Source organism: Hipposideros armiger, unplaced genomic scaffold (genome assembly GCF_001890085.2).
Source record: "Hipposideros armiger isolate ML-2016 unplaced genomic scaffold, ASM189008v1 scaffold_592, whole genome shotgun sequence".
NCBI lineage: Eukaryota > Metazoa > Chordata > Mammalia > Chiroptera > Hipposideridae > Hipposideros > Hipposideros armiger.
The window spans coordinates 223,391-245,191 of NW_017731942.1; the positions used below are offsets into that span (position 1 = coordinate 223,391).

At 39.7% G+C, this 21,801-nt stretch overlaps 1 protein-coding gene across 7 annotated transcripts in view; it reads left to right on the plus strand.

The window, feature by feature from the left end:
- SAP130 (Sin3A associated protein 130) overlaps positions 1–21,801 on the plus strand; it is a 93,819-nt gene that overhangs the window by 30,866 nt on the left and 41,152 nt on the right. For 5 of the 7 annotated variants that reach the window (XM_019624555.1, XM_019624557.1, XM_019624558.1 and 2 more), the window contains 5 exons: positions 7,967–8,108; positions 12,414–12,535; positions 17,957–18,259; positions 18,925–19,102; positions 21,141–21,245. In XM_019624555.1, the coding sequence (XP_019480100.1) occupies positions 7,967–8,108; positions 12,414–12,535; positions 17,957–18,259; positions 18,925–19,102; positions 21,141–21,245 (850 nt within the window). The remainder of the gene's footprint in view (positions 1–7,966; positions 8,109–12,413; positions 12,536–17,956; positions 18,260–18,924; positions 19,103–21,140; positions 21,246–21,801) is intronic. The other 2 variants (XM_019624559.1, XM_019624554.1) reach the window with 1 other exon arrangement.

Sequence of the window (21,801 nt, forward strand, 5' to 3'; positions counted from 1 at the left end):
AATTTTCTTTTTTTGGTAATGTCTTTGTCTAGTTTGGGAATCAGGGTAATGGTGGCCTCGTGAAATGAACTTGGGAGCCTTCCTTTCTTGGATTTTTAAAAATTATTTGAGGAGAATAGGTGTTAATTCTTTTTTGAATGTTTGGTAAAATTCACCTGTGAAGCCATCTGGTCCAGAACTTCTGTTTGCTGAGAGCTTATTGATTATTGATTCTATTTCACTAGTTGTAATCAGTCTGTTCAGATTTTTTGTTTCTTCTTGATTCAGCCTTGGAAGATTGTATGCTTCTAGGAATATATCCATTTTTAAAAGATTGACCAGTTTTGTGGCACATATTGGGTTGTTGGAAAAATCATGATGTATTTTTTTTCTCTGTTTTTCGTTGGAAAAATTAGTCGTGACTTTTTCGACAACCCAATAGTTGCTTGTAGTATTTCTTTAAATTTTTTGTATTTCTGTGGTATCAGTTGTCGCTTCTTCTCTTCCATTTCTAATTTTATTTATTTGGATCCTCCTTTTTTCTTGATGAGTCTGGTTAAAGGTTTGACAATTTTGTTTATCTTTCAAACAAACAAGCTCTTGGCTTCACTGTTTTTTGTTTTTTTGTGGGTTTTTTTTGTATTTTTGTTTTAGTATCTATTGTGTTTATTTCCACTCTGATCTTCATTATTTACTTTCTTGTGCTCACTTTTGGCTTATTTTGCTGTTCTTTTGTGAGTTCCCATAGGTGTAAAAACACCTACCTTAGAACTGTTTTCACTGTGTCCCGTAAATTTGGGACTGTTGTGTTTTCATTTTCATTTGTCTCAAGGTATCTTTTGATTTCTTCCTTGATCTCATTGTTGACCATTCATTACTTACTAGGATATTATTTACTCCTCATGTGTATGTGTGTTTTTCAGTTTCTTTTCTTGTAATTGATTTCTAGTTTCATACCATGGTGGTTGGAGAAGATTTCTGATATGAATTCAGTCTTCATAAACTTATTTAGACTTGTTTTGTGTCTTTAGCATATGATCTATCTTGGAAAATGTTCCATGTGCACTTGAAAAGAATGTACAGGGTTTGACAAATAAGTTCACTAACTTGCCACCATGCACTTACATTGCTAGCACTGTACAAACAGCTCAGTAAGATTTCATAACCTTGGTATATCAGTGTCTCACAGCTGTGTTCGTGTCAACATGTGGCAGTGTTGTGCTGAGTGGCATTCATTATTGTTGAGTGTTTTTGTGTGCTGTTGCAACAATGTCTGAGCTTAAATTAGAGCAACGAACAAACATTTAATTTCTTGTTAAACTTGGCAAGAGTGGAAGTGAAATCGGGGACATGTTAGTCCAAGTTTATGGAGATAACGCCATGAAGAAAATGGCAGTGTACAAATGGACTATACGTTTTTTTGAGGGGAGAGAATGTGTCACTGATGAAGAGAGGTCAGGATGGCCAGTAACGAGCAGAAATGATGAAAACATTGCAAAAATTCATCGAATTGTGTGTCAAAAGTATAGCAGACCAAGTAAACATCGATAGAGAAACAGTAAGGAAAATCTTAACTGAAACTCCTGGCATAAGAAAGGTATGTGCAAAAATGGTCCCAAAGGAGCTTACCGATGAACAAAAACAAAGGACAGTCGAAGTTTGCCAAGACCTTCTGGAGAGGCAAGACAATGTTTTTGGGCTGTGTTATCACTGGTGATGAAACACGGGTGTACCAATATGACTCTGAAACAAAGTGTCAGAGCGCACAATGGAAGTCAGCCAATTCTCCATGATCACAAAAGTTCCATCAGTCCAAATCAAGAGTCAAAACGATGTTGCTAACCATTTTGATATCAGAGGGATTATTCATTATGAATTTGTACCAACTTGACAAACAGTTAACCTAGTTTATTATTTGGAAGTGATGAAAAGGCCTGCGTGAAAAAGTTAGACAAAAACGACCTGAACTTTTCACCAACAATTCATGGCTCTTGTATCACGACAGTGCACCAACTCACACGGCACTGTCTCTGAGGAAGTTTTTAGCCAGTAGTCAAATAACTGTATTGGAACACCCTCCCTACTCACCTGAGCTGGCCCCCAGTGACTTCTTTCTTTACCTGAAGATAAGGAAATACTGAAAGGAAGACATTTTGATCACATTCAGGAACATCAAAGGGTAATACGACAACAGCTCTGATGGCCATTCCAGAAAAAGAATTCCAAAATTGCTTTGAAGCTAGGTGCTTGTGTCGGTGCATAGCTCCCCAAGGGGAGTACTTCAAAGGTGACCATAGTCATATTCAGCAATGAGGTATGTAGCACTTTTTCTAGGATGAGTTCACAAACTAAGTTGTCAGACCTCGTATATTCTGTTGCTTTGGGGTGAAATGCTCTAAAAATATAAATTAAATCCATCTGGTCTATAGTGTGTCATTTTAAGGCCATTATTTCTGTGTTGATTTTCTGTCTGGACGATCTGTCCATTACTGTCAGTGGAGTTTTAAAGTTCCCTACTATGATGGTGTTACTCTTGATCTCTGCCTTTATGTCGGTCAATATATGTTTTATATATTTAGCTCCTATGTTGGGTGCATAGATGTTTACCAGAGTTATGCCCTCTTGTTGGATTGATCCCTTTATCATTATGTAATGTCATTCCTTGTCTCTTATTGTAGTCTTTGTTTTAAAGTCTATTTTGTGTGATTAAGTATTTCTATCCCAACTATTTTCTCATTTCCATTTGCATGATATCTTTTTCCTTCCCTTTACTATCTTTTCCTTCCCTAAAGGAGTTGGGTCTCTTTTAGACAGTATATGCATGCGTCTTGTTGAATTATCCATTCAGCTACCCAGGGTCTTTTGATTGGCGTATTTAGTCCATTTACATTTAAAGTAATTATTGATAGGTACATAGTATCATTTTATTATTCATATGTTTTATCTTCTTTTGTTTGTTCTCCCCCTTCTTCTTTAATGAAGTCCTTTTCACATTTCTTGTAATACAAGTTTGGTGCTAATGAATTTCTTTAGCTTTTTCTGGTCTGGGAAGCTCTTCATCTTTCCTTCAATTTATTTTTATTTATTTATTTTAAAGATTTTATTGGGGAATTAGGGAAGGGGAACAGCCAAGTTGTTGTTCTTCAATCTTCGTTGTGGAGAGTGCCAGTAGCCATCTGGCTTCTGGTCGGCAGCTCGTGGCCTCTAAGCCCAAGGTGCTGTGTTCAATCTTAGTTGCGGGTGGGCGTAGCCACCATACCATGCGGGAGTCAAACCTAGCAGCCTTGTTGTTAAGAGCGCATGCTCTATCCTCTGAGCTATCCGGGCGGCAGCTCAGCTCAAGTTACCAAGTTCAGTCTTAGTTGCAGGTAGGCGTAGCCTACCATCGTACAGGCAATCTTGTTACACCAGCTGAGCCTTCCTGCCACCTGTTGGCAGCTCAGCAACAGCTCAGCTTGGGCGCAGCGTCACTGGCCCATGTGGGAATCGAACTGGCCGCCCTGTTGCTCAGAGCTTGCGCTCTTAAGACAACTCTTAACTGAGCCACTCGGCCAGCCCTTTCCTTTAATTTCAAATGATAGCCTTACTGGATACTCTAGTCTTGGGTGTAGGCCCTTGTTTTTTCATCATTTTTTAGTATTTCCTGCCATTTCCTTCTGGCCTGCAAAGTTTCTGTTGAGAAATCAGCTGATAGTCTTATGGGAGCTCCCTTGTAAGTAATTAGTTGTCTTTCTCTTGCTGCTTTCCGGATTCTCTCTTTGTCTTTAAACTTTGCCATTTTAATTATGATGTTTCTTGTTATTGACCTATTTGGTTTCATCTTGTTTCAGACTCTCTGTACTTTGTGGGCTTCCTTGTCTGTTTCCCTCACGAGGTTATGGAAGTTTTCGGCCATTATTTCCTCAAATAGATTTTCAATCCCTTGCCCCCTCTCTTCTGCTTCTGACATTCCTGTGATGTGAATGCTGTTACGCTTGATGTTCCAAAGGTCCCTTAAACTGTCTTCGTGATTTTGTTTTTTATTCGTTTTTCTTTCTGTTGTTCCAGTTGGTTGGTTTATCTACCTGTCTTCTAAATCACTGATTCCTTCCTTTGCTTTATATATGATGTGTTGATCTCCTCTTATGTATCCTTCATTTCAGTTACTATATTTTTTATTTTCTACTGGTTCTTTTTTATGGTTTTTTTGACCTTGTTATCTGTGTTGAAGTTCTCACTAAGTTCCTTAAGCATTGTTAAAACCAGTGTTTTAAACTCTGTCTTCTGTAGGTTGGTAGCCTCCATTTTGTTTAGTTCTAGTTCTGAAGTTTTCTCCTGGTCTTTTATTTGGGATGTATTTCTTCGTTTCCTTATTCTGGCTGCCACTCTGTGTTTGTTCCTATGTATTAGGTAGATCTCTTATGTCTCTCAGTCTTGGTGGGTGGCTTTATGTAGTATGTGTCCTGCATGTTCTAATTTTGCAGTCGCCCTGTTTTCCTGTGTGTGTGTTCTGGGAGTGTCCCTTGTATGTGTTCGCCTATTGTAGTTGAGCCTAGATTGCTTTTGATACATTAATGGATGGGATTGACTCCCAGGATGACTGACTGTGAGGACTGTCTATGCCCAGTGTATGAGCTGCTGTGTGGGAGCTGAAACCTCAGAGAGGGATTTACCCCTGTGGGTTCTTGTACCTGTTAAGACCACCCTTTGGGTGTGTTGCTTGTGGGGCTAACCAGGTAGTGCTGTGGTGTGGTCTGAAGCCAGTCTCTGGGTGTATTGTTCCTGGTGTCTCTTGGGAGGGGCTCCTTTGTAGGCTTATTTCAGCCTTGCCTGTTGGTGGCTTGCGGCTAACTGGTAGGAGCTACGCAGCTGTATGTGGTTGGCTGCTGCCTGTGCTGGGCCTGGAAGCAAGTGAGGCAGCAACCAACCATATATAGCTGCGTAGCTCCTACCAGGTAGCTGCAGGCTGGTGACAGGCAAGGCTGAAATAGGCCTGCACGGGACCCCGTCACTGTGAACCAAGGCCAGCTGCCACCAGTATTGGGCCTGCAGAAGCTTAGCAAAAGGCCCAGGGTCCCCTATGCTTGTTGCCACCTGCCTATATGGCTCAGTTTTCAGAAAAGCCTCTTTAGGTGCCTGGGCCAGGATAGTTGACCTTGTATTGAGAGTGTCCCTGGCAATGCAGCCCTAGGTAGGTGGGGTTGAGTTCCAGGGAGCTACAGGCTGTAGGCAGTGGTTTTTACAAAGTAAATGCAGTTTCAGTTCTCGCACTAATGCTGGACTCATGATCATTTTGCAAAATGTTCTGAGACTACCATGGCCAGCCACCCCTTGCCTATAGGTCCCCAAGAGCCACCCAAGAGAGGCTGCAGGGCAGGTTGTGGCACACTGCCCACCACCAAAAGTTCCACAGGCTGGCAGGGGCTGTTTGCTGCTGTAAAAGACTTCGTCAGCATGTGGGGCGGGGCCAGCCACCCAGGAGCCGGAGTGCCTCCAGCGATGCCATTATAGCTGGGCGGGGTAGGCAACCAAGGTAGTTTGCACACAGAGATTTGGGGGTTTTTTAAGATTTTATTTGGGAATTTGGGAAGGAGAACAGCGTTGGGGAATCGGGGAAGGGAACAGACAAGTTGCTGTCCTTTTGTTCTTCAGTCTAGTTGTGGAAGACATCGCTTCACTGGCCCATGTTGGTATTATCATTGCGCTCTTCCTGGGTGAGGCAGTCACTCGCCGGCCATTGGACAGCCGCTCACGAAAGCTCACGCCCGCTGCTGACCAGCTCCACTGCAGCCTACGCCGTCGCCGGCGACTCACGGCAGCCCAGCTCCCAGGTCGAGCTGTAGTTCACCATCTTAGCTGTAGAGGGCACAGCGTCACTGGCCCTCATGTGGGATCCGAACCGGGGCCCTGCTGCTCAGAGCTGGTGCTCCCAAGCCAACTCTTAACTAATGCACCTCTCGGCCGGCCCTGCACACACGTATTTTACCAGAACCATGTGGTTTCAGATTTAGCTGTTTGGGGGAGGATTCAACATAGAAAAGATGGAGCCCTCCTCTAGGCTATATGTGAGGTAGGCTTCACACAGGGATAATAGCTGGTCCCTCCAGTCCTCGCCCTGTAGCCACAAAACTCAGTCCTTCCCCTGATGCCTCCAATTCCTCTCGAGTTGCGGCCCCTCCACCGGAGACCAGATGAGTATTTGCAAGTAAACGAGTCAGTGTGCAGGCCCTTTAAGAGGGTGTCTGGTTTTCCAGCCACCTTCCATCTCATTGGGACGGGTAGACAGAGTCCTTGCTGTTTTCACTGCTAGATGTTGTGGGAATTCCTCTTCCTGGCACAGGACCTCTGGGCTGGGGAGCCTGGCATGGGGTTGGTGTTCCTTCCCCTCTGCCAGGTGCTCACCCACTACCTGTGGGTTTGGGGTCAGCCCATTTTGTGTCTCTGCCCCTCCTACCAGTCTTGATTTGGCTGCTGCTTTATATCTTTAATTATAGGGATTCTGTTCATTCTGTTTAGCTAGTCTTCAGATGATTCCTGAGGTTGATTGTTCTGTAATTTAGTTGTAATTTTGGCATGATCCTGGGAGGCAACAGCCATAGTGTTTACCTAATCTGCCATCCTATACCTTCTCCCTGTCCTTATTTTCTCCAGGCTCTGGCCCACACATGACAGTGGTCTTAGAATTACAAAAAGCAAAGTCAGACACTCACAGGATTCAGAAAACGGATTATCTTGGAGTTAGCATTGTGGCCAGCGTAGGATTTCTACATTACATTTTTTCTTAGGTTGTATTTATTTTTAATCATTGAGAATATGGCTTTTTTAATTTTAAAAAGTAAAGATATAAATTCTTGGGTATGTGTATGGTTACCAACCACTGTTTAGTTGCCCTGCCAAATGACAGCTGCATTCCTATTGGAAGTATGATTTTTTCTTGCCTTTCATGGGCACAGTGAGAAAACAAGGCATAGTTGCCTTGCACTCAACACTCTACTTACTACTGATGGAAAATGTGTCATGCCAGCTTCTCTCTGCATTAGCCAATGGATGCCATCATCAGTGGTCAAATTGGGCATACCAGCTATCATCCTGCAGAAACTTCTCCAGTTGTCCCCCTCAGGAAATAGCCAGGCATCATGGTGGGTTTATACTGCTTACCTTGGGTGTTCCATGTGCTGCACTTTGGGTAATGTGGTGACATCATCCCAATCTCTTGTGGTTATGTGCCTGTTACTGGTGTAACTTGGGTCTTTACACCAATGGAAGCTGTCCCTCTGTATCTCCAAGGTCACACTTTTCTTTCCAAATTCCCAGGCATAAAGTTAACAGGTCTGTAAGAACTATAAAGTGCAGCCTAGTAAAGCTATACCTTTTGAACAAAATTTGATGGCAAATAGTAGAGGAAAGCAAACTTTGAGCTTCATGGTAAATTTGAAAACTCTGTGGTCATTTTGATTTTGCTGTGAGTATTATATAAAATCAGGACATTCAAAATTAAGTTATTACCTAAAGAAGGCTTCATAGATGAGGAACTGAGATTTGGAAATTAAAAGGATCTACTCGTTACTAATTAGCTACATATTACTAATTAGTTATGGACCCAGGTAGTTATGGAGTAGAATCTAAGGTCTTTGTCATTTCTATATTCACATTTTTGTTGAATTTTTTATTTTAATAAAAAGTTTTCTCCTTTTAAAAAAGGGTCTCAAAAGAAGCCAGGTCAGGGGGAAAGGGGTCGGTTGCTGATAGTTTTGTTAAAGTATTAATTTTAACCCTGCTTTGACAAATAACAGTGTGAAACTATTAGTGGATTATTGGATTGGAATAATTCAGTTGAACGTTATGTACTTATCTTTCATTTTTTATTTTGATTAAAACTAAAAATTCAGACTTCTTATTACTATTTATTATTACAATTTATTATTCTTAAGATTATTGCTGGCCAAGAATGATTTGGCATGCCAATAAAAGCACGAGTGGTAATATAATTGGGTTTTACTTTTTGTAGCTAAGGTGGTGCCTCAGCAGATCACACACACTTCTCCTCGGATCCAGCCTGACTACCCCGCAGAGAGGAGTAGCCTGATTCCCATTTCAGGACATCGGGCCTCTCCAAATCCTGTGGCCATGGAAACCCGAAGTGACAACAGGTAGGAGTGAATATATACCAGTTACATTGCTCCATGGTGTCATTAATCGTTTTGAATTTTCAATAAAACAAAATGTCCCACAAATATGGCATATATTTACTAATTCTTATTTTCAAATTTTTCCCCCTGAAAATAATATATCGTGTTATTTCTCTTTTAGTTTTGTGAAACTATATTTATTCAGCCATTCTCCTTTTGATGGATGTTCTCCTAGTACCACTTTTTGTTTTGTGTGCTTCTGTGTTTATTTTGAGAGTAACAGTTGCAGCATCGTGACCCTTTATCCCAAAGTACTTCCATTCTTGTCTCCAAAGAATGACACTCTCTTAAGCACAGTACAGTTATCCCTTAAACAATTTTTTAGCTTTCCATTCTCTTTCATACACTGACATTTTTTTTTAAGAGCATAGATAGACCAATTGTTTTTATAGAGTATTCTTCAATTTGGACTTGTCAGACTGTTTCCTCATACATTCAGGTTATGCATTTTTGGAGCAAATACCACCTAGGTGATATGTCCTTTACAACTGCTATTGGGTTGTCAGAAAAGTCATGACGCATGTTTGCGACAGATGGCACTAGTTCATTTTTGGAAGTACTAGAGTCATTCGCACCTATGTTATTGCTATATCATTTGACAGGTGACAGTTCTAGCTTCATTTTTTTAAAAATATTGAACGATTTGGTTGAGTTTTGGAGATTTTACAACAAGTTGAAGATGGAAGACCAAACTGTGCATTTTTGCCACATTTTACTGTTTTACTTCCGTAAAGGGAAGTGCGCACGTCAAACTTGTGAAAAGCTGCATAAAGTTTACGGTGACAGTACTCTATAAGAACGTCAGTGCCAACGATGGTTCACGAAATTCTATGCTGGTGATTTTGATCTCAACGCTCCTCGGTCAGAGAGGCCCACTGAGGTTGATGATGACAAAATAAAGGCATTGATCGAGTCAAACCCACGTTATACGACACGAGAGATTGCAGAAACATTGAAAATCTATCATTCAAGCGTTCACGACCACCTGAAGAAGCTGGGATACGTAAGCAAGCTTGATATTTGGGTTCCACATGAACTCAAAGAAGTTCATTTGACTGCGTGTATAAACATCTGCAGTATGCTCATTAAACGTGAGGAAAACTACTATCCTTTTTTGAAGCGACTGATGATAAGTGGATTGTTTACAACCATGTGATGCACAAACAGCCTTGGTCCCAACGCGATGATTCACCTCAAACTACATCAAAAGCAGACATTCATCAGAGCAAGGTTATGCTGTCAGTATGGTGGGATTTTAAAGGTGTCATGTTTTTCGAGCTCCTACCAAGGAATCAAACAATCAATTCAAATGTGTACTGTCAGCATTTGGACAGTTTGAACGAATCCATCATCCAGAAATGTCCAGAGCTTGTTAATTGTAAAGGAGTTGTGTTCCATCGCAACAACGCGAGACCACACACAAGTTTGATCACCTGTCAAAAATCATTGGAGCTTGGATGGGATGTGTTGCCATACCCACCATACTCGCCTGACATTGCACCGTCAGACTTCCACTTGCCTCGCTTTCTTCAAAACTCCTTGCGTGGTATAACGTTCAGTTCAGATGATGCTGTAAATCAGCACCTTGTTCAGTTTTTCGCAAATAAAGACAGGTCCTTCTATGAATGAGGAATTATGAAGCTCATGGAAAGATGGCAAAAGGTTATCGAACAAAATTGGCAATATATCATTGATTGATCTTTGTTCTTTATATAAATAAGTGACCTTTGAAAAACAGACAAAATACATCATGACTTTTCCCACAACCCAATATTACATCATAGAGCTCCTGCTACCCCTTTGTCCCATTATTTGTTACGTTAACATTAATTAATTAGTGAATGTTTTGTTTGCCAGATTCTTCTTCTATAAAGGAGGTTATTTTTCTTCTTTGTAAACAAGTGATCTGTGTGGAAATACTTTAAGACTGTAAATATCCTGTTCCCCAATAAACCTTCACCCAATAGTTTTAGTGCCTATTGATGATTCTTGGCTGAATCAGTGGTTGCAATATGATGTTTGCAAAATAGTGACTTTTTCTAACTATCATTTCTTCCATATTTATCAGGTCACATTCTGATATAATGAAATTTATCTATTCCCATTTATTTATTTTGCTGTGCATGTTAGTCTTAGAATCAGCACAGGCTTGTGGGTTTGGTTTTATTCATTATTATAATAAATCCATCACTGTTATCTATTTTGATGCTCAGATTGTCTCTGGGCTAGTCCTTGGGAGCCACTTCAGACAAGTTCCTGTGGTTTTGCCATGTCCTGGTCATTCTAGACCTTCCCACCACAACAAGATTCTCCAAGCTCCTCCCAAACTTTGTCTGAGCTCTGAAATCTGCCATTTCTCCAAGGAGCCTTGGTTCCTTTTCATCATTTAGAAACCAAGATGTAGGCATTGGCTCTGTTCATTGTTACTGGACTGTCATTTCTTCTAGGACCTTTCATCAGGCAAAGGTAGGGAGCATGTAACATTTTAAAAACTATTTAGGGACCGGCCCAGTGGCTCAGTTGGTTAAGAGTTGGCTCGGGAGTGTGAGCTCTGAGCAGCAGGGCTGCTGGTTTGGTTCCCACATGGGCCAGTGACGCTGTGCCCTCTACAGCTAAGATTGTGAACAATGGCTCGACCTGGAGCTGGGCTGCCGTGAGTGGCTGGCAATGGCATAGGCTGCAGCCCTGCTGCAGTGGGCTGCAGTGAGCTACTGTGAGTGGCCGGCGGCCAGCAGCCGGCGAGAGCTGCTATGAGCCACCATCCAATGGCCGGCGACCTACTGCCTCAGCCGGGAAGAGCTCAATGATCATAACACCAACAGCAGTGTCCTCCACAACTAGACTGAAGAACAAAAAGAACAGCAACTTGTCTGTTCCCCTTCCCCAAATCCCCAATGCTGTCTCCTCCCCCAATTCCCAAAAGAAAATCTTAAAAAAAAAAAAAAAAAACTATTTAGAATGTACTTATTCCTCAAGTTCAATTCCATTAGTTCCCCCATTTCATGTTTGTATTTCTCTTCTCTCACAGTGAGAATGTGGTAGGTGCACATAAAGTAGTTTCAGAATTTGGTCATGTTTATTTTTATTTTTATTTTTCCTTTTTTTTTTTTTTTTTTTAGCTGAGTCATCCTGCCACCTGTTGGCAGCTCAGCAGCAGCTCAGCTCAGGGCGTGAACCGAACCAGTGACCCTGTTGCTCAGAGCTCACATGGTCATTTTTAAATGATCTTGTTTGATTATTTTGGTGTATAGGAATGCTTATAGATTTTAATGATCGTGTGTCCACCCATCTTTCAAACCACAACTAATATCTGTAAAAGTTTGTAGATTCTTTTGGATTTTCTGTGTAAATGTTTATTTCATCTACAAATAAGGACAACTTTTTGAGGGATGAGGGAGTTTTTTCATTTCTGTTCTGTGTACCGGTGTTTATCTTGTTGTTGGCTAGAGCTTCCAATATGATGTTGAATAGCGTAGAGATAGTGAGCATCCTTGTCTTATTCCTGACCTGAATGGGAATTCTTCTGAAATTTCATGATAGATTTTTGGATAATAATACTGTTTTCTTAGGTATTCATATCATTAATAAGTATTGAAAGCTATTAAATATTTCTTTGTTTATCACTGTTTCAAATGATTATTTTTTAGTTTTTTAATATGACCTAAAACAATAGAATCATTCCTATCTTTCTATGATAAACCTTATTTTATCAATATGTATTTAATTTTATATAGTACTTGATTCAATTTTACTTAGGAATTTTTGTGTAAATAGAGAGAGATTTGTTTATAATTGTTTTTTTATATACTTTCTGTCCACTTTTGATATCAAAGATATATTAAGCTCAAAAAATAAGTTAGATTACTTTTGTTCTTTTTCTGGGCTCTGAATCAGTTTGTATAAGCTTGGGATTATCTTTTTTATGTATGTGTGATAAATTTTGCCAGTAAAAATAATCAGATCTTAGAGTCTTTCAAGTGGAATTGAATAGGGAAAACCTTTGATTACTGATGTTTTTTAAAACCAGTTTTAGTAATTATTATCCCATATATGTTTTATGTTTATTGATATAATATTTATACTATTCATTTATTTTAAAACATTACTCTGTACATCTGTGTCCTTTCATCTAATTGTTTGGGGCACCATTTGGGAAATGTTGGTATGGCATTTAAGAGTCTGAAGAGGATCTGGAGGATAGGATCATGTGAAGGTAAAGAGGAAAATAGACCATTTTGGTTCACATTATTTGTGTTCCATCTATAGACCATCTGTTCCAGTTCAGTTCCAGTACTTTTTGCCAACCTACCCACCTTCTGCATACCCACTGGCTGCTCATACGTATACCCCAATCACCAGCTCTGTGTCCACCATCCGACAGTATCCAGGTATGAGCCCCCTTGTTAAGATGACTTTTAGAATTTTAATTTTTGTAAGCAATGAGATAAAAATCGATCGTGAGTATTCCTAGTATGGATTTAATTACTTCAGCTTCTATTTTCAAATCCACATAAGGCTAAAATCTGAAGCTTTATGGTTTTAAATCACCATCTCTTTGTTCTGTAAAAAAGATTATTATTGTTAGTGACATTTGCATGATTTTATCCCATCGTGAGGATAATTATGTTAACAGTTTTTATTATACCTTAAGATTGTAATACAGTTAAAATGAGTAAAGGTATACTTTCACAGGGCTTCTATTTTGTGGGCTCTGTGTTGTGTTTTTCATATTAATCCAATTATGCTAAGCACTCACCATTCTTGTAAATGCTATTCTTTTTGAAAATCCAGAAAGAATGACCCTTAAGCCTTAGCATTTGTGCCATATTGTACTTTCCTATGGAACCCTCAGCTCATTTTAGGCGTCAGAAAGCCCAATTGTTCAGCTAGTGGATACTGCCCCTCACTGTGCCAGTCAGGGCTGCAGCCCAGGTCACATGTGGCCATTGGGGACCTGAATGGGGACCCAGTAAAAATGAACTGAAGTTTTTGTTTCACTTAGTTAGAGAAACTTCAAATATGTTTGAAACAACTTAGTGGTGTGAAACTACTTTATAAAAATGTAGATTTTATGGAATCAAAATACAAATCTAATCCTTGTGATAAAAATTTAGTATCTGAATTGAGATACACTTTAGTAAAATATACCCTGAATGTTGAAGACATAGCATAGAAAGAGAATGTAAAAAATGTTATTTAAAATGTTTATAGTGGGGCAGGCTGAGTGGCTCAGTTGGTTAAGAATTCACTTAAGAGTGCAAGCTCTGAGCAACAGGGCCACCAGTTCGGTTCCTGCATGGGCCAGTGACGCTGCACCTGAGCTGAGCTGTCACTGAGCTGCCAACAGGTGGCAGGATGGCTCAGATGGTGTAACAACAAGATTGCCTGTTCGATGGTGGGCTATGCCCACCTGCAACTAAGACTGAACTCTGCACCTTGAGCTGAGCTGCCACCCGGATGGCTCAGTGGATAGGGCGTGTGTTCTTAACAACTAGGCTGCTGGTTCAACTCCCACATGGGATGGTGGCTACGCCCACCCGCAACTAAGTTTGAACACAGCACTTTGAGCTTAGAGGCCACGAGCGCTGACCAGAAGCCAGATGATGACTGGCACTCTCCACAACAAAGATTGAAGAACAACAACTTGGCTGGTCCTCTTCCCCAATTCCTCAACACTGTTCCCCTCCCTCAATTCCCCAATAAAATCTTTTTTTTTTAATGTTTATAGTGATTCCATTTTGAAATAATACTTTGGATATGTTGGGTTAAACAAAATATATCATTAAAATCAATTTGGCCTTTTTACTTTACTGATGTGGCTACAGGAAAATTTTAAGTTGCATGTATGGCTTATATTTACATGGAGTGCTGGTCTAAAACTTTGAAACACTGTAAAGTATTTAAATAGCTTTGGAAACAGGTGGGGTTTTTTATCTGTTTGGGTTTTTTTTTTTTTAATTCTTACCTCTAATGTGGGAAAATAGCTGAATTTTCTGAATATTCTGTCATGTTTTGCTATCCGTTAAATTAATACTATCTTTTTAAAGGAAACTCCTAACAGTGTTCCTTATTTATCTAATAGAGATAAAATAATGTGTAATTGATTGTCTCTAAAAGTATTACACTTATTGCTTTAAATCCTTAAGTCTTTATCAGTGACAGCTCTTACCTTCATGTTCCTTCATCAACTACCTTGGCCAGTTGAAACTTCAGTAGCAGTACAGTCATTCTGCCTTTCTGTAGAAGGTGACTCATGACCAGGATGTACGGTGTTTCCCCGAAAAGAAGACCTAACCAGAAAATAAGCCCCAGTTAAGATCGTCAGCCAGACATGACTGTATTTGAATAAATGTAGAGTTTTGTACATGAATAAATGAATGAAATGCGTCTTTTGGAACAAAATTTAATATAAGACCTGGTCTTGTTTTCAGGGAAACATGGTATTTCTCTGAATGCTAGCCAACTGAAAAGGATACACACAGTGTCTCCTGAGCTAGCTCAGTCATTTTATATAAACATTTGTAAAAATCCATCTTACCAGCATTATCAGAAGTGTTGGGGATCCTGCCAGTCATCTGTTTTTCTACATTATTCTATTATTTCTGCAGTAGATCCTACCACAGAAAAACAAATAGTACAGTCAGTAACACTTATTTCTTCCAGGACCTATACCTGCACCGTTGACGGTGCAGATGAGAGATAATATATTCTTTCTCAGACATGTGAGCCCATACATGGATGAACACAACCGAAGGAATGATTTATGAACCAGCTTACAGTGTCCTGTTTCAAGCATTATAGATTTAGTGGCTCATTTCAAATGATTTCAAAGCAGATGTTTTTCAAATCAAGAAGAGGACAGAAAAATGTTTATACAGTAGGCTCCAATCTTGCCAAATATGGGATTACTCTGATATATAGTTTGTGATGGATTAGACCAATTGTTCATGGTCTCTGGTTGCTTATAAAGATGGAATCTGGTTGGTCCATTTATTAAATATAGATATGAATATATAATTATGAATATAATCTGTAGTTTGTAAGCGATTGATCACTCTCAAATTGTTTCTGAAATATCACTTGTTTCAGAGATGTTTTCCATTTCATTTGTTCATTCATCCTGCATTTATTAATTCCACAAATATTTATTGACATTCTGTGTATGTAAAGTCCTATGCCAGGTTCTTTTTTTTTTTTAAGATTTTTATTGGGGAATTGGGGAAAGGGAACAGTGTTGGGGAATTGGGGAATAGCCAAGTTGTTGTCCTTCAGTCTTAGTTGTGGAGGGCGCAACTAGCTCAGCTCCAAGTCCAGTCACCATCTGGCTGCCTGTCGGCAGCTTGCGGCCATTCAGCTCAAGGTGCCACGTTCAATCTTAGTTGCAGGTGGGCAGAGCCCACCATCCCATGCGGGAGTCGAACTGGCAACCTTATTGTTAGGAGCACGTGCTGTCACCAGCTGAGCCATGCTGCCACCTGGTGGCAGCTCAGTGGCAGCTCAGCTCAGGTGCAGATCACTGACCCATGTGGGAATCGAACCAGCAACGCTGTTGCTCAGAGCTCATACTCTTAACCAACTGAGCCACTCAGCCGGCCCAAGGGCTCTATTTTTAAAGATGACTCAAACATATCTTGCTTTCAACAAGCTTAGAGTCTAGTATGGAAGTAAGACATGAAGAGATATTAGAGTACTAAGTCCCAAAAGAGGCTTGAGCAAAAGAAAGCCTTGCTGCTTCTGAGGTAAGAGAGGTTATTTCTACATGAGAGAGTAAGGTTGGAGGTCAGGAGTGGTTTTCCTAAAGGAAGTAGCATGTGCAAAGCATCTCTCAGGATGGATAGGATAGAGAAAAGCACATTTCTGTCTGTGAATAAAGTATTAGCATAGAATATGTGCTTGGAACAGAGTAGTTTGGTTTAGGCTGGAGCATAGTGTGAGTGAGGATGCAATCCTTTCAAGATTGGATACTGATAAAGCTTGGAATGTTGACTATACTGCATGGTCTACAACAGGCAAACTACCAAAAACTATTATTGAACAGAAATAACAAAAGTATACTTCTCAGGAAGAAACTGATGATGCTCTGGGATTACTTATTTATTTATTTATCAAGGGGGAAATTGCAATATAGCAGTGACTATAAATTTGCATGTACCAACTTCACTGTACTTTTCTCATTCAGAATAAAAATTGATTTTTATGTAGTTTATAAAACTTTTTCATTTACATCTTTTTTAAATTGAGGTATAGTTGACATTAATTTCAGGTGTACAACATAATGATTTGATGTTTGTATATATTGCAAAATGTTCACCACATAAGCCTAGAACAGTGGGTCTCAACCTTCCTAATGCCGCAACCCTTTAATACAGTTCCTCATGTTGTGGTGACCCCCAACCATAAAATTATTTTTGTTGCTACTCTATAACTGTAATTTTGCTACTGTTATGAATCGTAATGTAAATATCTGATATGCAGGATATATTTTCATTGTTACAAATTGAACATAAAGCATAGTGATTAATCACAAAAACAATATGTAATTATATATTGTGAAATACTTATTTCTAATTACAAATAAATGAAATTTTGTCTTGAAGCATGGAGACAGAGGAGCGGTGTCTCGGTTCCTAAGACAATCGAAAATATGTGTTTTCCGATGGTCTTAGGCGACCCCTGTGAAAGGGTCATTCGACCCCCAAAGGGGTTGCGACCCACAGGTTGAGAACCGCTGGCCTAGAACATCCATCACCACACATAGTTACAAAAAAGTTTTTCTTGTGAAGTGAGAACTTTTAAGATCTCTCATAGCAACTTTTAAATAAGCAATTCACTACGATTAACTATAGTCACCATGCTGCACATTATACCCCCTTGACTTACTTATTTTATAACTGGAAATTTGTACCTTTAGACCCCCTTTACCCATTTTACTCACCCCTCACTACCCCACCACCACCACCACCTCTAGCAACAATCTGTTCTTTGTATCTGTAAGCTTGGTTTGTTTTTGTTTTTTCTTAGATTCCACATGTAAGTGAGATCATACAGTATTTATCTTTCTCTGTCTTAGTTCACTTAACACAGTACCCTCAAGGTCCATTATGTTGTTGCAAATGGCAAGATTTCCCTTTTTATGGTTAATATTCCTATGTGCGTGCGTGATATGCACATAGATGATGTGGTTGTTTTTTGTTGTTTTTTTAGCTGAGCCATCCTGCCACCTGTTGGCAGCTCAGCTCGGGCCGGGCATCAAACCGCTGTTGCTCAGAGCTCAAACTCTTGAGCGAGCTAATGTTAACCAACTGCCACTCGGCCAGCCCCATAGATGATGTGTTTGCTTGATAGAAAAAAGGAAACCTGTTTGTTCTATCTCTTCAGTGAATATATGGAATTTAAAATTCTTAACTCATGTTTCAGAAATGCCTGTGATAGTGGTTCTATCAAGTAAAACAAAGATTCTTGATCTGGGAGCCATGAGTGTATTTCAGAAGTTTTATATTAATTATTTAGCACAGTTGCATTTGGAATTTAGTAGACGATTGCTCACATTTGGAATTTAGTAGACGATTGCTTTTTTCCTTTTAATGCTATTTCTAATAATCTCTAGAAAGGTCATAGCAACTTGATAGGAAGTGAAAAGGGAAAAAAACATCGATGTGTAGTTTTGTATAGTGCTTTTTTGTTTTTAACCGAGGGTTTAGATCTTGTACAGTAGAAAAGTTCTGTTTTCATTTTAGTGTTTTTCTCCTATGTGGACTGTGTCTAATCAGAGCTAACGCTTTTGTAGTCACTTTTTGCATTGTTTTTAGTTTCAGCGCAGGCTCCAAACTCTGCCATAACCGCTCAGACTGGTGTTGGGGTGGCATCTACAGTCCACCTAAACCCCATGCAATTGATGACAGTGGATACATCTCATGCTCGACATATCCAGGGGATCCAGCCTGCGCCCATCAGTACCCAGGGGATCCAGCCAGCCCCCATTGGGACCCCGGGCATCCAGCCAGCCCCTATTGGCACACAGGGAATTCACTCAGCAACCCCACTCAGCACACAGGGACTTCAGCCCGCGGCAATAGGTACTCAGCAGCCTCCGCCTGAAGGAAAGACGTCAGGTAATTTTACTTTTCTGTGTGGAAGGTGGTGTGGAGAAAAGAGATACACAGGGTTTAAATCCTGACCTGCCACTTGCTGGCTTTGTTGTCTCAGGTAATTTCTTTAGGCTATCATTTCCTCTTTGTAACAGGAGTTGCCTAGAACTTTCTTATCATGGTCATTGTGAGCATTACATAAATGACCTAATAGCCATTTACACATGGTAAGAACTGCATTCTGTAAAGGACTCTTAGTTGAGAGTTGCAGCAAGTTCATCTTATAATAGTAATATTCTCATTCCATTTAAGATTTTTGGGGGGGTTGTATATAAAGCTATAAAATGAAAATTGACTGGAATGTTAGTACCACTTTTAGGGATTGAGAGGCAGTTCTGTTTTACAAAAACTGGGAGAACATTTCTTGAAGTATACTGTGTACCTTGTGTATCTTAGCTCATTTATTAGGAATAATGATCATAGAGCAAAGAAAAATGGTTATTGATTACGCACCAATAGACTTAGTACATTATGCTCCTATCCCTTATCTTCTTGAAATTGGACAGTCATAGCATGGGTGCCGCCGATTCTGGCGGTATGATTGTTTTTTCTTTGTTATGTGATATTTTAGTAGTGTTTCTTTCGATTCCCTCTCCTCATTGTTCTCCCTGCCCCTCCCTGTCCTCTAGCAGTGGTGCTGGCAGATGGAGCCACAATTGTAGCCAACCCCATTAGCAGTCCATTCAGTGCTTCCCCAGCCGCAACCACGGTGGTGCAGACCCACAGCCAGAGTGCTAGCAGCAGCGCTCCAGCCCAGGGCTCATCCCCCCGGCCAAGTATACTGCGGAAGAAACCCACCACAGATGGGTGAGTAGGTCCAGTCATGCCAGATGCCACTGCTCGTTGTGGGTATGAGTACTCTAATCCGATTATAGGCTGTGCTTATGTTCAACTCTGCTACATCGCGCCAGTCGTTTTTTCCAGGTGCTCATTTACACTCTCGCCAGCTGTGGGGATCATTGCATTCATCATTACCAGCTCTTGTTATTGGCACTTTTTAAAAGTTTAGTCATTCATTGTTTTTACTGCTATAGCTCATTAGGTTGTTTTGTTTGTTTTTGCTTTTGAGGGTGGGTAATGGAGTTGATCTTGCTTTTTTGTTTATTTCTTATGGAAAAGTTTAAACATAATCAAATTTTGAACATACGAATGTATACCCATTATCCAGCTTCAGTTAACTTAACAATTCATGGCCAATTTTATCTATATGCCCACCCACCCCCTGCCACCATATTGTTTTGAAGCAAATCTAAACAGCACATTGTTTCATTTTTATATTTTTAGCATTTCTGTTGAGAGATAATATACTAAAAAAATACAATGACCGTTAATATCAAATATCTAGTTATTGTTCAGATTTCCACTGGTCTCAAATGTCACAAGTTTTGTTTTGGTTTATATTATTTACTTGAATTAATATTCTGATGCGGTGCACACATTATGATTAATTGTATGTCTCTTAAGAATCTTCTAATATATAATCCTCCATCTTTTTTTTCTTGCAATTTATTTGATGAAGAAACTTTGTCTTTTGTCCTCCCTCCCTCTCCTGGATTTTGTTGATTGTATCCACCTTATATTAGTTTCCTAGGACTGCTATAACAAATCACCACAAACTTGGTGGCTAAGAACAACAGATTCATGCTCACGATTCTGATAGCTAGAAGTCTGCAATCAAGGTGTTTGCAGGGTCGTTTTTTCTGCATGCTCTTAAGGGGACCCTGTTCCATGCCTGTCTCTCAGCTGCTGAAGCTGCTGTCAGTCCTTTGGGTTCCCTGCCTCTGGACTCCTCACTCCAGTCCACTGTTGTGTTCATGTGGCCTTCCCTCTGTGTCTGTCTCAGGTCTCCCTCTCCTTTCCGTTATAACTGCCAGTCGTTGGATTTAGGGCTTTCCCTAAAACTAGAGTGATCTCAGCTCAAGATCCTTAACTTAATTACATTCGCAAAGACTATTTATTACATTCACACATGCCAAGGATTAGGACTTAGGTGTATCTTTTTAGGGAACACAATTCAACCCACTACCCGCATAGGGTAGTTTACTTGTTCTTCTCTCCTCCGCATTTTCTCTAATTGTTACTTGAATCCTAAGACTTGATTAAATTTCACTGTTTAATTTTTTCTTTTGTCAAGACTACTTCATAAGTCTGTGGTTTATTTAGTTTTGTACCAGGAAACATGGTGTCTGGTGGTCACCTTTTTTGAGCTGTTACCTGTCTTAAAGATCAGCTCCCCTTAATTATTGGGCATTGCAAAATGCTATATTCTGGTTCTAGCAATTCTCTTTCATACCCACTCTTGTCTAACATTTGCTCCCACCACTCTGCCAACACTAACATGTCAAGATCACTCATGACTTCCACATTGCTAAACCCAGTGATCAGTTCTCACTCTAAGCCATACATGGTCTCTCTACTGCATGACACAGTTGGTCACTTACTAACTTGATCAGCTTTTTTCACTTGGCTTCCTGGAACTTGCTCAGGTCAATATAAATACATAGACATTATAATGATTATAAACACTTAATATGGATTTAAATTTTAAGTGAAAAGGAGATGTGGCATGCTAGTAAAATCAACTAGAAGAGTTACAGCAATTGCTTTCTGGAGAGTGCTGAGCACAAAGTGTGGAGGGATGGGAAAGCCTTTTAGTACTATTTGGCTTTTTAAATAACATGCCTATATTGCTTTGATAAAATTTTAAAAATCATTAAAGAGTAACTTAAAAATTCAATTTAGTGCTTTATTTTGCCATAGATATGCCTAGCAAATGCGTATCTTATGCTTATCTTTCAGGGCCCTCAGACTGCTGTTTTCCAGGTTTGTCTCTTATCTGTTTCAGAATGGCAGTTCGGAAAACCCTCATTCCTCCTCAGCCTCCTGAAGTGGCGAGTCCTCGAATGGAGAGCTCTATGCGCAGTACATCTGGGTCACCTAGGCCTGCAAGGTAATCGCATGAATGTTCCCACTCTTGCTACCACCTACCATAATCGGGGAGGAGAAAGTCTTATACATGTCACGGACTTCACATGTTTTATATGCTTTTTCTAGCTACATGACCTGGACACATTTTTCAACCTCTCTGACCCTCATTTATGAAATGGACATACTTATAACATTTACTCATAGGATTCTTGTGTATTTACATGAAATGATGCATTAAAAGTACTTAGAACAGAACCTGCCTCATAGTAAACAACCAGTTATTTTTGTTGTCAAAAATGGCATCATGACAATAGTAATACATGCTTTTTTCTTTATTCTTTATCATCTGAGTTCCAAAAGTGAAATTATTTGGGGGAAAAAATGAGACAACAAAAATATTTAAAGTATAAAGTGAAAATCATTGTACTATTTATTCTCCACCCACCTTGTCAATCCCACAGCCCAGAAAAATATTAATGGGTAACAGTTTTGTCAAGTATCTTCCCACATCTATATATACATATATAGATCTATATGTATATATGTGTGTGTGTATATATAAATATATATGTGTGTGT